Here is a 15,224-nt window from a genome sequence, read left to right on the forward strand (position 1 = left end):
AAAAGATCACAATATCATTTCACTCTGGTGAAAAGTCAGATCATATTCATGCCTCAAAAAGGTTAAATTATAAACAGAGCCATTATTAATAACTCTAATTTCTATAATTCAAGTTAAATGAGTGTTAAGCTATGTGGATGTCAGTTTGAACAGGTGGGTCTTGAGTGATTTGAAGGTCTGTAATGAGTCAGAGTTCCTGATGAGGAAGGGAATCCAGAAGGTTGGGGCCTCAGTCCCCAACGTTCAAGTGGATCCTGCAGACCAGTTCCGATTCCACCTCGGAGTTTATCAAATTACCAAATGGTACAGAACTGCAAACAAGGACTTCACATACTTGTTCTCAAATAGGACAGAGTCAAAGTGAGGAGAGCAATGATATGTTTATTTGATATTGAGGTCAAAGTTAAACACAGACTGAAACTGGATGTGATGCAGTCATTTTTAGACGTTGCTTCTATTTCAGTCCGATGACAGTAGCTCGGTGTAGACGCGCCCCAACAGCTGCTCCACTCTGTTGCTGGAAATGAAAATGGGTGAAAGGTTACATGACAATAACGTCCGATGTTTGATTCAACGCGATGCGCATGGTTTATATTTAGATGGAACCATCACATTTAGCAGTAGAGGAGAAACGTGGACATGTTCCCAGCAGGATTTCTTAGCAGGGTGCTGAGAATCCCACTGGGATGGTTTTTGATTTCTGGTCAATTCCACAGCATGTCAGGAACAGGGAGTCCAGATAGCCTTGGTATATGACCAATGATAAACATTTTAAGCTCTACAGCACGCACACAAACAAAAAGTTAAAAATACACACCTTACAGTGGAAGACCCCTCTCGTGTTACAGCTCCACAAACACCACCAAGAACACGTTAGATTCAGTTTAGACTGTTGGAACAAACATTGGACCATTTTAGATTCTTATAGTGGTTCACATGGACTGTCCCGTATCAAAGTGCTACATTTAAAAAAAGGACATGTCCTGCAGCAATATCCCACAATGCCAATAGTAGTGAACATGCGAGTAAAGCGTAACTGCAGATTTTTTCTACGAGGCGTTTCCAACGACGTGACCCTAAGGTTAAAGGTCCATCGGGATAGACCTCGGCTTTCACTCTAGTCATTTCCACCTACAGTTGACCCTCGCTCACCTTTGATTCTCAAGTTCTGGGATCAGGAGACCATCATCTGCTGCAGCTCACACCTGGAGAACCAAAACGGACGAGTAAGCATCAGTACAAAGACATGAACAGTATTTTACAGCAACAACATCAAAGCCTGATCCGTTTTCTTGCATTACGGACCTTAGTTAGCATAAACTAAGACTTTTAAGCTGTGCATTTGTTCAATTTAGACTGTTGGAACAAACATTGGACCATTTTAGATTCTTATAGTGGTTCACATGGATGACTCTGTCCCGTATCAAAGTGCTACATTTAAAAAAAAAGGACATGTCCTGCAGCAATATCCCACAATGCCAATAGTAGTGAACATGTGAGTAAAGCGTAACCGCAGATTTTTTCTACGAGGCGTTTCCAACGACGTGACCCTAAGGTTAAAGGTCCATCGGGATAGACCTCGGCTTTCACTCTAGTCATTTCCACCTACAGTTGCCCCTCGCTCACCTTTGATTCTCAAGTTCTGCTCAGGTCTGGGATCAGGAGACCATCATCTGCTGCAGCTCACACCTGGAGAACCAAAACAGACGAGTAAGCATCAGTACAAAGACATTAACAGTACTTAACAGCAACAACATCAAAGCCTGATCTGTTTTCTTGCATTAAAAACCTTAGTTAGCATAAAAGATGACTATTAGGCTGTGCATTTGTTCACCATGTACAGACTGAGCCTTCAACTGAAACATACAGCCCTCGACACAGACTGACAGTGAGGAATGTTTCAACAAATATACCAGGACTCCAAACACAGACAGCATAGAGACCAACGATGCCAGCTGTTGACTTTGTCTCGCACTGGTTTATGAACAAACCAGCTCACCGGGCAGCTGGCTGCAGATACCACACAGTGCTGTTGCCTATGAACACATATGGCCCCCACCCACCCCCCCACTCACCTTTGCTTCTCAAGCCCTGCGCAGATCTGGGATCAGGAGGCCATCATCTGCTGCAGCTCACCCCTGGAGAACCAAAAACCAGGAAAGGAAACGTCAGCTCACAAAGATTGGTTTCAAGACAGACAAATCAGCTCTGCACTTTTGAGGATCTCAATTACAGATACAAAAACTAGTTTTTAACATGGATGTTTCAACAAATATACCAGGACTCCAAACACAGACGGCATGGAGACCAACGATGCCAGCTGTTGATTTTGTCTCGCACTGGTTTATGAACAAACCAGCTCACCAGGCAGCTGGCTGCAGATACCACACAGTGCTGTTTCCATTTACTTGCATAACAAAAAAGTAATGTGTACAACTATAGGAGCCCTCTGCACTTACATTGTGTTGCTGCATCAACGCAGGAGGCCAGAGCGGTGAGGACACCTGCAGGGGAGGCAGAGGAGATATGGAGGTGAGGGTGTGTTTGCAGCACCAACATATTCAGTGTCAACTCAAGCAGCTCATGCGTTGTTCAGAAAGGCAACTGTCACTCACACACATCAGAGCAGTTGAACATATTTTGCCAATCATCATAAACACTTCCAACAGCAGAGAGAGTCACTAATACAACTTACCGAGCAGGTCCTCATGTCGTGTCCAACACCTGAAGAATGACAAAGGTACATTAGTATTATTATATTATATATACACAGTTATATTATAAATGTACGTCACTTAAAGTGAACAAGCTGTCAATTCCCATTAGTAACACTGCTGTAGATGAAACAGCAGTGGGTTGCAAGAGAATAATTGCTCTAGGCACTGTAAGCCCTCAACGGTCCACCAGACAGGACTAGAGCACATACTGTGCCAAAAATGTACCAAAACCTGACTCGTATTGGTCTTTAAATTCAATGTTGATTCATCAATACAAGCCATATTCCTAATAATATGCACAACTTGTCGCAAAACGAAATACTAACCTCACATTCTTGAGTTGCCACAAATGAGTGGGAAACTACTCCATTCCACGCTGCGTTACCGTCATCACCTGGAAATGAATGAATAACATTTTTTAAAAAGGAAGAAAAAAAGAGAAGACATTTTCATCTTGAAGCAAACTTTATTTTACTGGCTAACTGAAGGTAATTGTACCAGGTCTCATTGTCACCGTTCAGCAACAGATGATGCAGAGGTGAAAGCAAAACCTGATTTTCTATCGCCACAGTTGTCCTAGGACCAGCCCACTGCACAGGACGAGCCCACTTATCTGTACACTGTGGCTATGGTGTAGGACAGTAACAGTCTCATTTCCAGTTGGACAATCGTAACGGATCGCAACTTCATCAGTTTAGTTCAGGACTAGGAGAAGCATATTCATACAGCCGCTCAAAGTCAACTTCCTCGGTTTTAGAATCGAAGCTGTGGGGATTTTAATTATCCTTTTGAAACTCTGCAGCGCTCTCGGTGATTTTATTTTGAAAACCGGATGTCTACTTCCTTACTACCGTTTGATTCGCATGTTTTTTTAATTTTTTTTATTTAACCGTAAGATACTTTATAAGGAGAACGTTATTACGCATTTGACACAAATGTGTATTCTGAATCTTTAACAGTTAAGTAACGAATGCAGTACTACTTATGTATAACGTTTAGATATTGTGTTAATATTTAAACATACTTTGACATAAGCTCATGTTACGCAGTGTTTATGTTGACAAATCTACATTATTGCCGAGTCAGGAGACGTAGAGGCCTCGATACGTCACCACGGTGTTAGCTGGCTAGCAGCTAGCTCGCACAACGTGCCGCCCTGCGTGGGACGACCACGTCAAATAAAACCACACGCAACCAAAAAATGTGTGCGCATGTGCTAATATTCTGCGTTTTGTTTCTGGAAAAAATGTTTGATTTGAAGGTTTGACGAATGAGTGAGTTACTTACATTTATCCGCGGCGCCTTGACTCGACCCATAGTCTGACAGAAGACTGAGGAGAGAGAGTGCCTGAAGATGTCGCTAGCTTATTTATAGGCTGCGTTACGTCAGTCAAACCTGCTTTGCGGCAACCGGCGATGCGTTCAATGCAGCTCGGTAAATCAAACATCCCATCACGTCTCAAACTCGCGGCCAGTGGGGCCACTTGCGCCCACAATTAATTTAATGAGGCTCTCAACGTAATATCACGTTATAATGACTTGTATAATGTCTAAATAAGCAGCAAACTCTTCAGGACCTGATTATGTTGTGTTTAAGGACACGTTTTCTGCCCACTTACTGACTGTGGTTTTCAGGAACCAAATAGACATTAGACAGTACTTGGCAGACAATATATTGTCATTTGCCTCATTCCTGAAAATATCTATGGTCCTTAGATGATTTACATGGATCAAAAACCATTTAAAAACAATTACATTATTATGTTGTGACAATAAGTAGAACATAGTGATCAAAATGAAAGTAAATGTCATAAGCCTGTTTCTCTGTCATCACATAACTCCTAAAACGACAGCATTGGATTAAGTGAGTCAAGCAAAACAGGAAATTTTTATATCCTTTGAAATAATGGGGACCCCGTTTTATTATGGGGGATAAGGCACTGAAATATTTAGGAATACCTGAATTAAAGAGAGTCTAGAATTTGAGATTAAATTATATAAAAACACTTAAAGGTGCCATATGTAAGAATGTGGCTAAAAACGGTTACTACATTCAAATACCAAGGGCTTTTAGGTTTGTTTTCTGTCATAACTGGCAAACCGTGGTTGCTTGGTAGTTGAGACTCTACTGAATGCAATGATTGGTAGACATCGGTAGGTGGCGCCACATGCCAAAATATGATTTTAAAACATAAACATGATTTGCAGTCTGCAAAATATTTTTTTTTATGTAAATATTCTGTCTGTACTGTTGTTGTTGGTGAGTTCAGTTTGTTATATTAACATCATTCCTGAGTCTCTGTGACATTAGGTGTATTTTATGGCCAGTTGCTTTAGATTTATAACATAATGCACCTTTAAATCTTGAATATCCTTTGAACCGCTGGATAATTTAGTATTTTCAGGTTCCTAAAATGAACAAGACCTACAATGAAAGTGTTTTACTTTTACAACTACCAGTGAAGTGACAAATTAAGAGTCAAATATATGACTGAAGCACAACTGGCTAATAAATCAGGGATTAAAAATGGAATCAACTGACACAACAGCATTTTAATTAAAACCTCTTTTACTTGCTTTGGGTAATGTCATACAAATGTTTTTCAGTACAAGTTCACTTTTCAACACTCCACTGAAGAATGCTGACGTGTGGAAAATATGAAGGAACGACAACAACAAAGTACATCATCATTGAAAATGCAAAATAAAGACAAATGGATACTTGGCTTGGAGACGTTTTGCTTACATTCTTTTCAACAACTAATTATTGCAATGTTTTGCATTGCTGATATTCTTAACAAAAGCCAAATGAACAAACTCCAGAAGGTCTCTGTAACACAACAGTAAAATCAAAGATAAAAAAGGGGGTTATGTTTTGGGGAGTTTTTTTTGTAAAAAAAGGTGAAATTCAAAATCGCATCGACAGGATATTAACACACCTCGAGAACCTGCTTTAACAATTAAACATAACTGTCCTAACAAAAAAATAAAATAGCTTCATGACATACACTCATTAAAAGAAAAATGGAGAAGTGTAAAGACAGCAGGGTTTTTTTTAATGTTTAAAAAGGTCCCTTCACACAGTTATTCCCGAATGACGAGCTTTGCAGGAGCAGGTTGATGCAGAATTGACTAGTGGGCGGAGCGCACTCGGATTTCCTTCAGAGTCCTGGACTGACACTCATCTAAATTATGGTTACAACCTTTTTCTCAGCACATCCAACACTACCAACTGAATGTGTAAAGTTCAGCTTCAACAGTTCTGCAGCGACACCGCGTGTCCTTCACGATCACTCCATGCTGTCGGGGTCTGCCTGAGCCATGTAGGCGTCCAGTTCTGCATCCAAGTGGCCTTTGGTCTTTGACATGTAGGCGTCCAGCTGGTTGTCCAGTTGCTCGCGGGTCACAACAGGCCGGCCAATGCCTCGGCCCCGACCACGGCCGCGGCCGCCACCGCCACCGCCACCGCCTCGGGCGGCAAAACCACCGCGTCCACGTAGCCCGCCACGACCTGTACAGACAAACAGCAGATGTGACGATGACTATACAGCACCGCATTGCACAAACAGCCCTAAGTAGGACTGTTCCACACGTGGCATTAAAATGCATCCGGGTCCTGTGACCTCCACCCAGTATTCAAATACACACAGACAACAAGACTGTTTGTGAGAACACAAAGTCTGACTGTACAGATGTATCAGTGCGTTTGTGCATGCAAATAAAATGAAGCGTTGAACAATGTTTGCTTGCACTGACCCCTGGGCACTCCTCGTAGCGATCCTCGGGACAGAGCCCCTCCTCTGCCAGCAACTCCACCACGTTGCCTTCCTCCTCTGCGCATAGCCAAACGGCCAGCAGCGCCACGGCCTCGCATGGGGGAACCTGTAAGGACTCGTTTCCCTGTGAAACCCAAAAAACGGACGTAAGAATGGAGCCGTGATGCAGCAAGAGCTCTCAGTTCGATTAGTGCGTGTGTGGGGTAGTGGATATGTACCTCTTAGGGACAAGGCTCCCCTCATTAGTCCTCCTCTAGCTCGTCCTCTTAGGTTTCCTCTGATCATCCCCCGCATCAGTCCTCTGCCACCGACAGGTCCTCCACGCATCAGCGATCCGACCGGGCGACCCAGCCTGGCCTGGATGTTGCTCTTCCCCAGACGCTGCTTCAGACTCTGATGCAAGTTGTTCACAGATGCAGTTTTAGGACAAAATAAAGTATGCACAACAAAAGGGAGGGCAACACTGTCAAACAGCCACCCGGTACATGGAGGTGGGAGATGTTTAGGCCAGCAGTGCACCATCATCCAGCAAATGGCCGTGTTGCCCAAAACACTGTACACAAACGCGCAATCAAGATTAATTATGTCAGCTTTAAGGTCCCCTTGTCCGTTGCATTCATATAGCGCACATGTAAAAAAAGCACAACCAAGTGCTGCAGACACACTAGTCTGTGCTCATACAAGATAATGGATTTCAGACATTAATTAGGTCATCAATTTCAGGGAAGCAGATTATGTAATCATTTAGCATAAGGACTCTCGCCTAAAGCTAGGGCTACAGCAGACGCATATTCACACAGAATAGGATCTGCCTTTGAAAACTGTCGATATATAACTCGTATACATAGGTAAAAGTAGGGGACTCTTCAGTGTGAGAACCAGACTCAACAGTCCTGTAAATACTTCACAATAAAAGCTTTACCAGTCAAAGGGTCCACTGATTCAGCGGTGTCTTGACCTTTGATCTCACCTGCTTGTGGTTCAGAGCAGCTTGCACTGACGGCCGGTTCTCCATCTGCTGGGCCAGCCGGCGATTGCGGGCACTGGCCAAATGCTGCTGTTGCATGGTGGCACGAATGCTTACCGCAGTGGGCTGCTTGTTCTTCAGCATGTTAGTGAAGCTTTAGAGGTGGGAGGGAAAAAAAGAGGGAGGACGTAAAAGAAGGGGACAAGGGATGCACAGGAGGAGGAAGCAGGGTTCCACATCAAGTCGTTTCTCATTTAACGGATACAGCCACACGCGCTCTCGGGTGGGCTCCGTTGTCATGTCAGACTTATGCTCCACTTCGTGGCACTCGCTTTCTCTCAAATGACATTCCAGAAACATTTTTTACTTGAATTTGGCAAGTGTTTTCAAATAAGCACAAGAAGAAAGACAAACTAGTAGATAGAAGGAGAGAATCTGCAAGGTGCAGAGAGGAAGAGCGAGAGACAGAAGCAGAGACGAGGTGCTAGAAGAGAAGCACAATTTGCCACTTACAGGCCTCCAGCCGACTGCCTGGGACGTCCTTGTACTGCAGCAGCAGCAGAGGCCCTGGGCGTGAGGAGTGCTTGGCCACCCAGCCACTTACAGCATGGACCGTGACTTGTCAGAGCAGATGGAGGGGAAGGGATGCTCTGTCACGTCCAAGCTTGGACTGAGTAACCAGTGTCTTTTAGACATGAGCAAAGAGGAAAAAAAGTGTAAGATAGAACAGAAGATGAAGGAATGTGTGCTTTACTTGACTTGAGAGAGGCAGAAGGGTGCCCCATCTCCCTGGAGAAGCCTTTTTTCTCCACTTTTAGTGAGTTACACGAGTGCCAAGGCATTTGTGGGACAGTGGTCTTGTCTAGCATAGGCTTACCAAGGCTTACCAGGTATGACCACTACCCTCTTCCCTTGTTTCCATGTGTGCACTGCTCACACAAGATATTTGGCTCTTGTGAGGCTACTCTGCTCCGCGTTGAAATCGCATTTAACTCTGCTGCTGGCGCTGCATCGACAATCATTGACAACAAAGTTGAGTAAGCAGTGCACACACTGAGGACAGCGAGAATAGCATCCATGTGGGGTCCGCTCCCCAACAGAAGCCTTCCGTAGTCAGTACCAGAACCTTCACAAGCCATGGCAGCCCTGGCCATCTGGTGTCTAACTGTTGACAGGGTGCGTGGCGCCTCACCGTTCATTCAGGGACACTTTGGTGGTGCTTTTCAGGACAACCTTTTGTGAGGAGGTTGCATTCATTTTGACAAGGCTTGGATTCTCCAGCTCCTAGGGAAAGATGGGACAGAAGGGAAAACGGTCATCCAGTTGTAATAAGGAGGGAGAAGGCAATTACAAAACTGCACTAATGTCATCTCTACACTCTTAAACCATGTTGTTATTCCCCATCATGGATCTGTATCATTTATGGTTATTCTCTATCCCATGTGCTCAAGATGAGCCACTACTATGCAACCTAGGGTGAATCTGCCTCTTTAAATATGCCTCTCCAGGGATTTCCCAGTTTCAGGATCAACAAATATGTGACGGCTATCCAAGTTTGCTTGATAGATAATTGCTAATTAAAACACTCCTTCAGCAAAGTAGCCGAGCCTTTGGCAAACACTAATGATGGTGGCGTCTTCACCAGCTGCCAGTCTCCTGGCTCTCCCCCCCACACACACACAGCTGAGTCTGGACAGACAGCACAGGTGTTTCCTTCTCATCATGTGCCACTGATCCTTGAGGAGTAGTAGATTTAGTTTGACATCATGTTGCGACCAAAACTTGATTTTAACCACGATTGATTTTCTCTTTTAGTCGATTGTTCCATTGTTTGTGAAAGTGTCTATTGTTCATCAAACCTAACTAAGAAACCAGAGAATAAGGGGCTGAGATCAAAGGCGATTATAAACGAGACACGAAAACCGACTACTCGATTAGCTATAACTAAATAGTGGTTAATTCATTAATCGGACTACTGTACAATTAGTGCATTCCCTCTTTCACTCTGGTTTACTTTCGATCGTATTCGATCGACTCTATGTGATGGAAGCAACACAATGAAGTCTACGGGGAAAATGAGCCAATCTCCACGGGTTTAATTAATGTTCAACAGACAAAAACTCGGCCTTTCCTCGAAGATGTGATCTTAATCCCCACAAACGGGGCACAATCCAACACTGTAGACTCTTGAAACTTGCAACACTCTTAACCGTTTTTCCTTTTCCTTTCCTTCCATATTTAACGTATTTTTGTTACTTACTGTGAAACGTTAGCGTCGGTCGACAGAAGAGCGAGTTGGCTAATGCTAGCTTTTGAGCAGCTGTGTGAGCAAAGCACGTAGGTCGTGCACAGTGTCTTAAGATTCTTCGCTTGAAACGGACACTGAGTTGTGTTCGCGACCGATCTAAACAGCCGGAGTGGACGGGGAAAAAACGTTAAAGACACGGTTTAACGACACCTCTCCCTAAAATGGTGCTACCGCTGTCGCCCGTCCCGAAGCTCCTGGAAAAGAAAATGGAGAGCGTCTTATGACTTCGCTGTCACCGTGACGTAGCTTCCGGTTCAGCCTCCACTATTATTGCTATGCTAAAATGGCTGCAACCGCAGTGGTCGATGCTTCTTCGGGTAAAGATGCTATTGCCGAGGGGCTGCTCGACCTTCTGAAACCCGCTATACAGCAGCTTGACGTTAACGTACACTCAGTCAGGTAAACCGCCGTTAATACCGACACTGACGAGCTAATGACCTGCTTTAATCTCGCCATTTAATCCACTCCCAACTAGCTTACTGTCCCCAGTGTGTCTCGTGACTGATGCTGCTGGTGATGAGTGAATGGACAAGTAGTTTGAACACCACTTACAACCGTTATTGTTGAAACAGACGAGATAAAATGCAGATAAATTCAATCTTCACCTGATAGTCTGTTGTGTTACTCATTGTTTCAACATAAACAGTGACTCAGACATTTGGTGTGTAGCATGATAAAGGTTTATTGTCATACATTGAATATACTGAATTAGCTTCAAATTAGCAAAATAGTTTGGTTTTCACAACTGTAGAACAAGCCTTTAATTTTACACAAGTTCAGTGTATTTTGCATTTTGACATAGGGCTTGGGAGCCGCTTTGCATTGTGGGATGTGTCATCCATGTTTGGAGCTAGGTGGTGTCTGAGGTGAATGTAAACAAAAGCTGTGTTGTCACTGTGAAGTCAATTTAGACTAGTTAAGCTACAGGTGAATGAGATATAGAGTATGTATAGAGACAGCAGACGTTTCACCACATTTACAAAAGGCTGACAAAATTCAGTTAACAGTACGGTAACAGTAAAAGAGTTGAAACCTGAAAAAGTGTCACAGACTTCAAATGAGGCATTCTAAATGGAATATGTCTGCTTTATACCTCATCTTGGTGTTGTGCAGTGATTTGGAAGACATCAGATTATCTAATCTTTGGTTCTAAAGTATATATTATTACCTTTCCTGCCTTATAGAGAAAAGCAGAAGACACTATGTGATTTTCTTCCTTTCTTCCTTTTTTTTTAAGTGCACAGCCTGCCCATAAATTTACATTAGAATCATACAGACAATAAAATATATTTCCCATCCTCTCTTTTTAGTCTGATATTGCCTGATATGAACTTCTCCTGACTAATTATGTCCTGAAATGCAACATCAAACAGAGCTTTAAGTGCTTCCGTGATGCTACTTCAGGATATGTTCTAGTCGATGGACTGTGGACCTGTGGGCATATCTAAACATGAGCACAAATTACATGTACTGGTTCACCTATGATGTTTTCCCATATGAGTTAGTCACTGTCCACATTATATATTTATGTATTTGCAGAGGGCAGAAATGAGGTATTCTAGCATGAATGCAAACTTGTTGCAGTCAAATTATTAATACTTTGGTTAACAATGTTCTCTGTAGTGGACAACATATTTCAGATATGGTGGGCTGCATATTGTTGATGGATTAGTCCATATTGACACTGGTTATATAACTGCAGTAAAGAAGCAGAAAGAGATAAGGTGTCTCTTCTCCAACAAATATTTTGATTGTGCGTGGACAGTTGAAGAGAGGAGGGTAGGGCAATGGAAAGACAAGCAACTGTAATTAAGTCTAAACTTAGTTTTCCTAGTAATAACATAAATTATCGAGTTTAGATGTACGCAGTCGTGCTATCTCCTGCCACAGCCTGTTCACTCTACTGCAGTATAGCAACGGAAAAAAACATTGTCGTCTGTATCATATTTACTCGTCCATTTACAAAACGTACGCGTGTCACTGCATTCATCCTCATGTGTTCATGCGTGCACTTGGACTAATGTTACCGTTTATCATTTACAGAGAAAGCCAGGTGGAATTAAGAGAACACATAGACAACCTGGCGACAGGTAATCCGCGGGTATTCACTCACTGTACAAATCAATATGTTCTGTTCATTTTAAACACGACGTTAACTTTGAGTCTTGTCCATATTTGTGTGTGTGTTCTTTGCAGAGTTATGCAGGATAAACGAACATCAGAAGGTGGCTCTTGATTTGGATCCTTACGTAAAGAAGCTGCTGAATGCAAGACGGAGGGTCGTGCTAGTAAACAACATACTGCAGAACGCTCAGGTCAGTTAGGGCGGGGCTCCTTTTCAGTTCTTTAAGTTACACTATCAAGATTTTATCTTAGGCTATGTGGAATTTGAATGCTCACATATGGCACTTTTCCACTACACAGTTCCAGCATGACTCTACTTTTTTTTTTGCTTTTCCATGAGTGATAGTACCTGGTACCTAGTACTTGCTAGTGAGATTCCAAGCGAGCTAAGTTGATACTAAATGTGACGTTTGTGAGTCTCGTATAAAACAACGTCACATCAGTTACATAATCCCAGTCGGTCTTCAACCACATTCATAAAGCAAGTGGGAACGCTCCATGATGTAAAGATCCTGACATTGGATTGCTCCCTGATAGCACAATCTTGATAATCTTGATCACGGTATGCTAGTCCACAGGTGTTGTCCCCACCCTCTGTGTGACACTGAGCTAAGATAAGCCAAACAATGTCCAGAGCCTTCAGCATCTCACTGCAAACCTCCTCTGCTCCTTATTGCCAAGTATCTTCTTGATGTCTTGGTGAGTCTTTCCTCACGTTTTCAATCTCTACCTTCACCCAGGAGGATGACCGTTTTCCTTTGATCGACCAACTCATAGCTAGCGAATCTCCTGTGCAACCTGCTCCCTATGAGATTATTTTGCCTGAACTATGGTCCTTCTCCATGGCCACGCTAACCTCTTCTCTCTGCAGACCAAAGCGTTTTTTAGCCTTTTGGTACCTGTCTGCTGCTTTAGGAGACCTGAGAACCGACCAGGCCCAAAAGGCATCTGTCATCATCTAGACAGCTTCCCTCACCACCATTGTCCACCAGTGGCTTCTCAGGTTACTGAAATAACAAGCACAAGTGACCTTTTGACCACAAGTCACGGCAGATATATTCAGGAAAGAGGTTTTGAACACGGATTTCATGCTTTCTCTCCTGGGATGTGTGTGTGCTGGGAAGTTCTTTCAAGCCTCCTCATGGACAGGGTTCTCAGCCAGATGTCTCCAGTCCTCTGTCTCGCTTGTTCTTTATCTCCACCATCTGATCCAGCTCTCAGTCATTGATTTGAGGTGGAAGATGTACTGGTATTATAGTTGCGTTTGTTACAAAGATGTGTATGTCTCCACTACATACGCTTTGTCTAAACACACTTAGCAGCAACATAACCCAAATTCAATTTTCTGTCCCTAGGAGCGTCTGAGGCGACTCAACCATAATGTGGCCAAAGAGACGGCGCGAAGAAAGACCATGCTGGAGGCTTCAGGGGTGTTCACAACTCGCTCCCCCAGTAAACCCTAACTCCGCTCCTTCTGCTCCACACGGCAGATACTGTGAACTGTCTTGACCGGAAGTGACGGGTCACTTCAGGGAACTGTAACATTAAGACGATCAGGTCTTCCGTTTTTACGTTTAATCACAAGCTCATGTTCTGCTCCGCTTTGCCTGACGCCGTCACAATAAAATTCTGTGCCGCCGTTTGCTCTGCAAGTACGATATTGTTCAATTCCCTGTCGGCAAAACAGATTCAGCCTCTTTCAGTTCTCTTTTGATCAATTTGTGTTTGATCTCTGTGTTTGAAGCTCTGCTGACATACTCTATAAATGTCTTATGCAACACGGTATTTGTTGTCATTGTATAATAGCGATTGCTATATTAAGAACGTGCATAAACTCTACTTACCTGTCACTTTATTTGTATGTGCAAAAACTGTTTTTTTTGAAAGTTGCTTTTTTTTGTTAACATGCTAATTAAAATAAAGCAAAGGCTTTAAAGTGTATTCTGCCTCTAAAACCCACACATTTTTACTATTCTGAAACATAGAAGACAGTCCAGATGGTTACACTGGAGGAAAGTCTAAGCAACTTGGTCATAAATACAAACTCTTACCAACTCTTCTTCTTCTGATTTTATTTGGTAGTAACGAGTAACAAAGCTAGTTAGAGGAAATGTAGTGGAGTAAACATTGCTAGAAATACAAATAAATGAAAGTACAGATACATGAATTTTGTATTTAAGTACATGAACACTGGATATATGTTTAAAAACATGACATTTCTGAATCAGTGATGACTTGTTTGTAGTACTACAATGTCATGATAATGACAACAATACTATTAATGATAATAATAATAATCGCTTCAAAACGGGATCTGGATCCTGCAGCCTACAAGGTAAGGACAGGTATCTGGTATTTGTTCTCTTGTTTTTCATCCACAATGTTCCATAAATTCACCCTAAATTCCAAATTAATGGTCGTCAACGCTAGGCTGAAGCAGGGAAAGCTGTGTGTGTGTGTGTGCCTTACCAACTCTTCTTCTACTGATTTTATTGGTAGTAATGAGTAACAGAGATAGTTAGAGGAAATGTAGTGGAGTAAAAGTAAAAGTTGCTGGAAATACAAATAAAGTAATATGTGAATTTTGTACTTAAGTACAGGAACCAAGTATTTGTACTTTGTTACATTACAACACTGGTTAATACGTTTAAAGACATGACATTTCTGAATCAGTAATGACATGCTTATAGTACCACAATGTCATAATGATAATGACAATAATACTGCTAATGATAATGATAATAGCTTCGAAACTGGATCTGGATCCTGCAGCCTGCAAGGTGAGGACAGGAAGGAAAGACACAAACGACTGAGAGAATCAACAAGGTATCTGGTGTCTGTTCTTTTGTTTTTCATCCAAAATGTTCCATAAATTCACCCTAAATTCCAAATTAATGGTCGTCAACGCTTGGTTGTAGCAGGGATAGCTGTGTGTTTGTGTGCATGCACCTTAACAACTCTTATCTTCTGATTTAATTTGGTAGTAATGAGTAACAGAGATAGTTGGAGGAAATGTAGTGGAGTAAAAGTAAAAGTTGCTGAAAATACAAATAAAGTAATATGTGAATTTTGTACTTAAGTAGAGGAACTAAGTATTTGTTACATTACAACACTGGTTAATACGTTTAAAGACATGACATTTCTGAATCAGTGATGACATACTTATAGTACTACAATGCCATAATGATAATGACAACACTACTACTAATGATAATAATAATAGCTTTGAAACTGGATCTGGATCCTGCAGCCTGCAAGGTGAGGACAGAGAGAGAGAGAGAGAGAGAGGAAGGGAGGGAGGGAACCAACAAGGTATCTGGTGTCTGTTCTCT

At 42.4% G+C, this 15,224-nt stretch overlaps 2 protein-coding genes and 1 long non-coding RNA gene across 4 annotated transcripts; 1 reads left to right on the forward strand and 2 right to left on the reverse strand.

Moving 5' to 3' along the window:
* Positions 1-367: 367 nt before the first annotated feature.
* Positions 368-4,054, reverse strand: LOC310935824. Of its 2 annotated transcripts, XR_014592991.1 has the most exons (9): positions 4,005-4,054; positions 3,044-3,111; positions 2,696-2,724; positions 2,460-2,504; positions 2,076-2,138; positions 1,627-1,689; positions 1,153-1,205; positions 818-889; positions 368-517 (listed from the first exon to the last, which is right to left on the reverse strand). It is a non-coding gene; the product is annotated as an uncharacterized lncRNA (long non-coding RNA). The 2 variants fall into 2 exon arrangements; XR_014592990.1 differs by lacking the exon at positions 1,153-1,205.
* A 1,698-nt stretch (positions 4,055-5,752) lies between these two features.
* On the reverse strand, positions 5,753-9,955 carry chtopa (chromatin target of PRMT1a). The gene is made up of 6 exons (XM_083899451.1): positions 9,721-9,955; positions 8,653-8,744; positions 7,464-7,614; positions 6,712-6,886; positions 6,474-6,617; positions 5,753-6,228 (listed from the first exon to the last, which is right to left on the reverse strand). The coding sequence occupies exons 2-6, from the start codon at positions 8,715-8,717 to the stop codon at positions 6,008-6,010; spliced, it is 756 nt and encodes a 251-aa protein (XP_083755577.1). The 5' UTR covers positions 8,718-8,744; positions 9,721-9,955; the 3' UTR covers positions 5,753-6,007.
* Positions 9,956-10,031: 76 nt separating this feature from the next.
* snapin (SNAP associated protein) lies at positions 10,032-13,672 on the forward strand. The gene is made up of 4 exons (XM_083899452.1): positions 10,032-10,167; positions 11,812-11,858; positions 11,965-12,083; positions 13,248-13,672. Exons 1-4 carry the CDS (start codon positions 10,052-10,054, stop codon positions 13,353-13,355), a joined length of 390 nt encoding a protein of 129 aa, XP_083755578.1. The 5' UTR covers positions 10,032-10,051; the 3' UTR covers positions 13,356-13,672.
* The last annotated feature ends 1,552 nt before the right edge of the window (positions 13,673-15,224 follow it).

The sequence above is a fragment of the Microchirus variegatus genome (assembly GCF_963457635.1).
Source record: "Microchirus variegatus genome assembly, chromosome: 13".
In the NCBI taxonomy this organism is placed as follows: Eukaryota; Metazoa; Chordata; class Actinopteri; order Pleuronectiformes; family Soleidae; genus Microchirus; species Microchirus variegatus.

Coding starts and splice junctions, on each gene's coding strand:
- chtopa (XM_083899451.1), bottom strand. CDS start 8,717: ATGAATGCAACCTCCTCACAAAAGGTTGTCCTGAAAAGCACCACCAAA. Junction 7,615..8,652: donor AAAGTGTCCCTGAATGAACG/GTGAGGCGCCAC, acceptor CCACCTCTAAAG/CTTCACTAACATGCTGAAGA. Junction 6,887..7,463: donor CTGCTCTGAACCACAAGCAG/GTGAGATCAAAG, acceptor AACTTGCATCAG/AGTCTGAAGCAGCGTCTGGG.
- snapin (XM_083899452.1), top strand. CDS start 10,052: ATGGCTGCAACCGCAGTGGTCGATGCTTCTTCGGGTAAAGATGCTATT. Junction 10,168..11,811: donor GTTAACGTACACTCAGTCAG/GTAAACCGCCGT, acceptor TATCATTTACAG/AGAAAGCCAGGTGGAATTAA. Junction 11,859..11,964: donor CATAGACAACCTGGCGACAG/GTAATCCGCGGG, acceptor TGTTCTTTGCAG/AGTTATGCAGGATAAACGAA.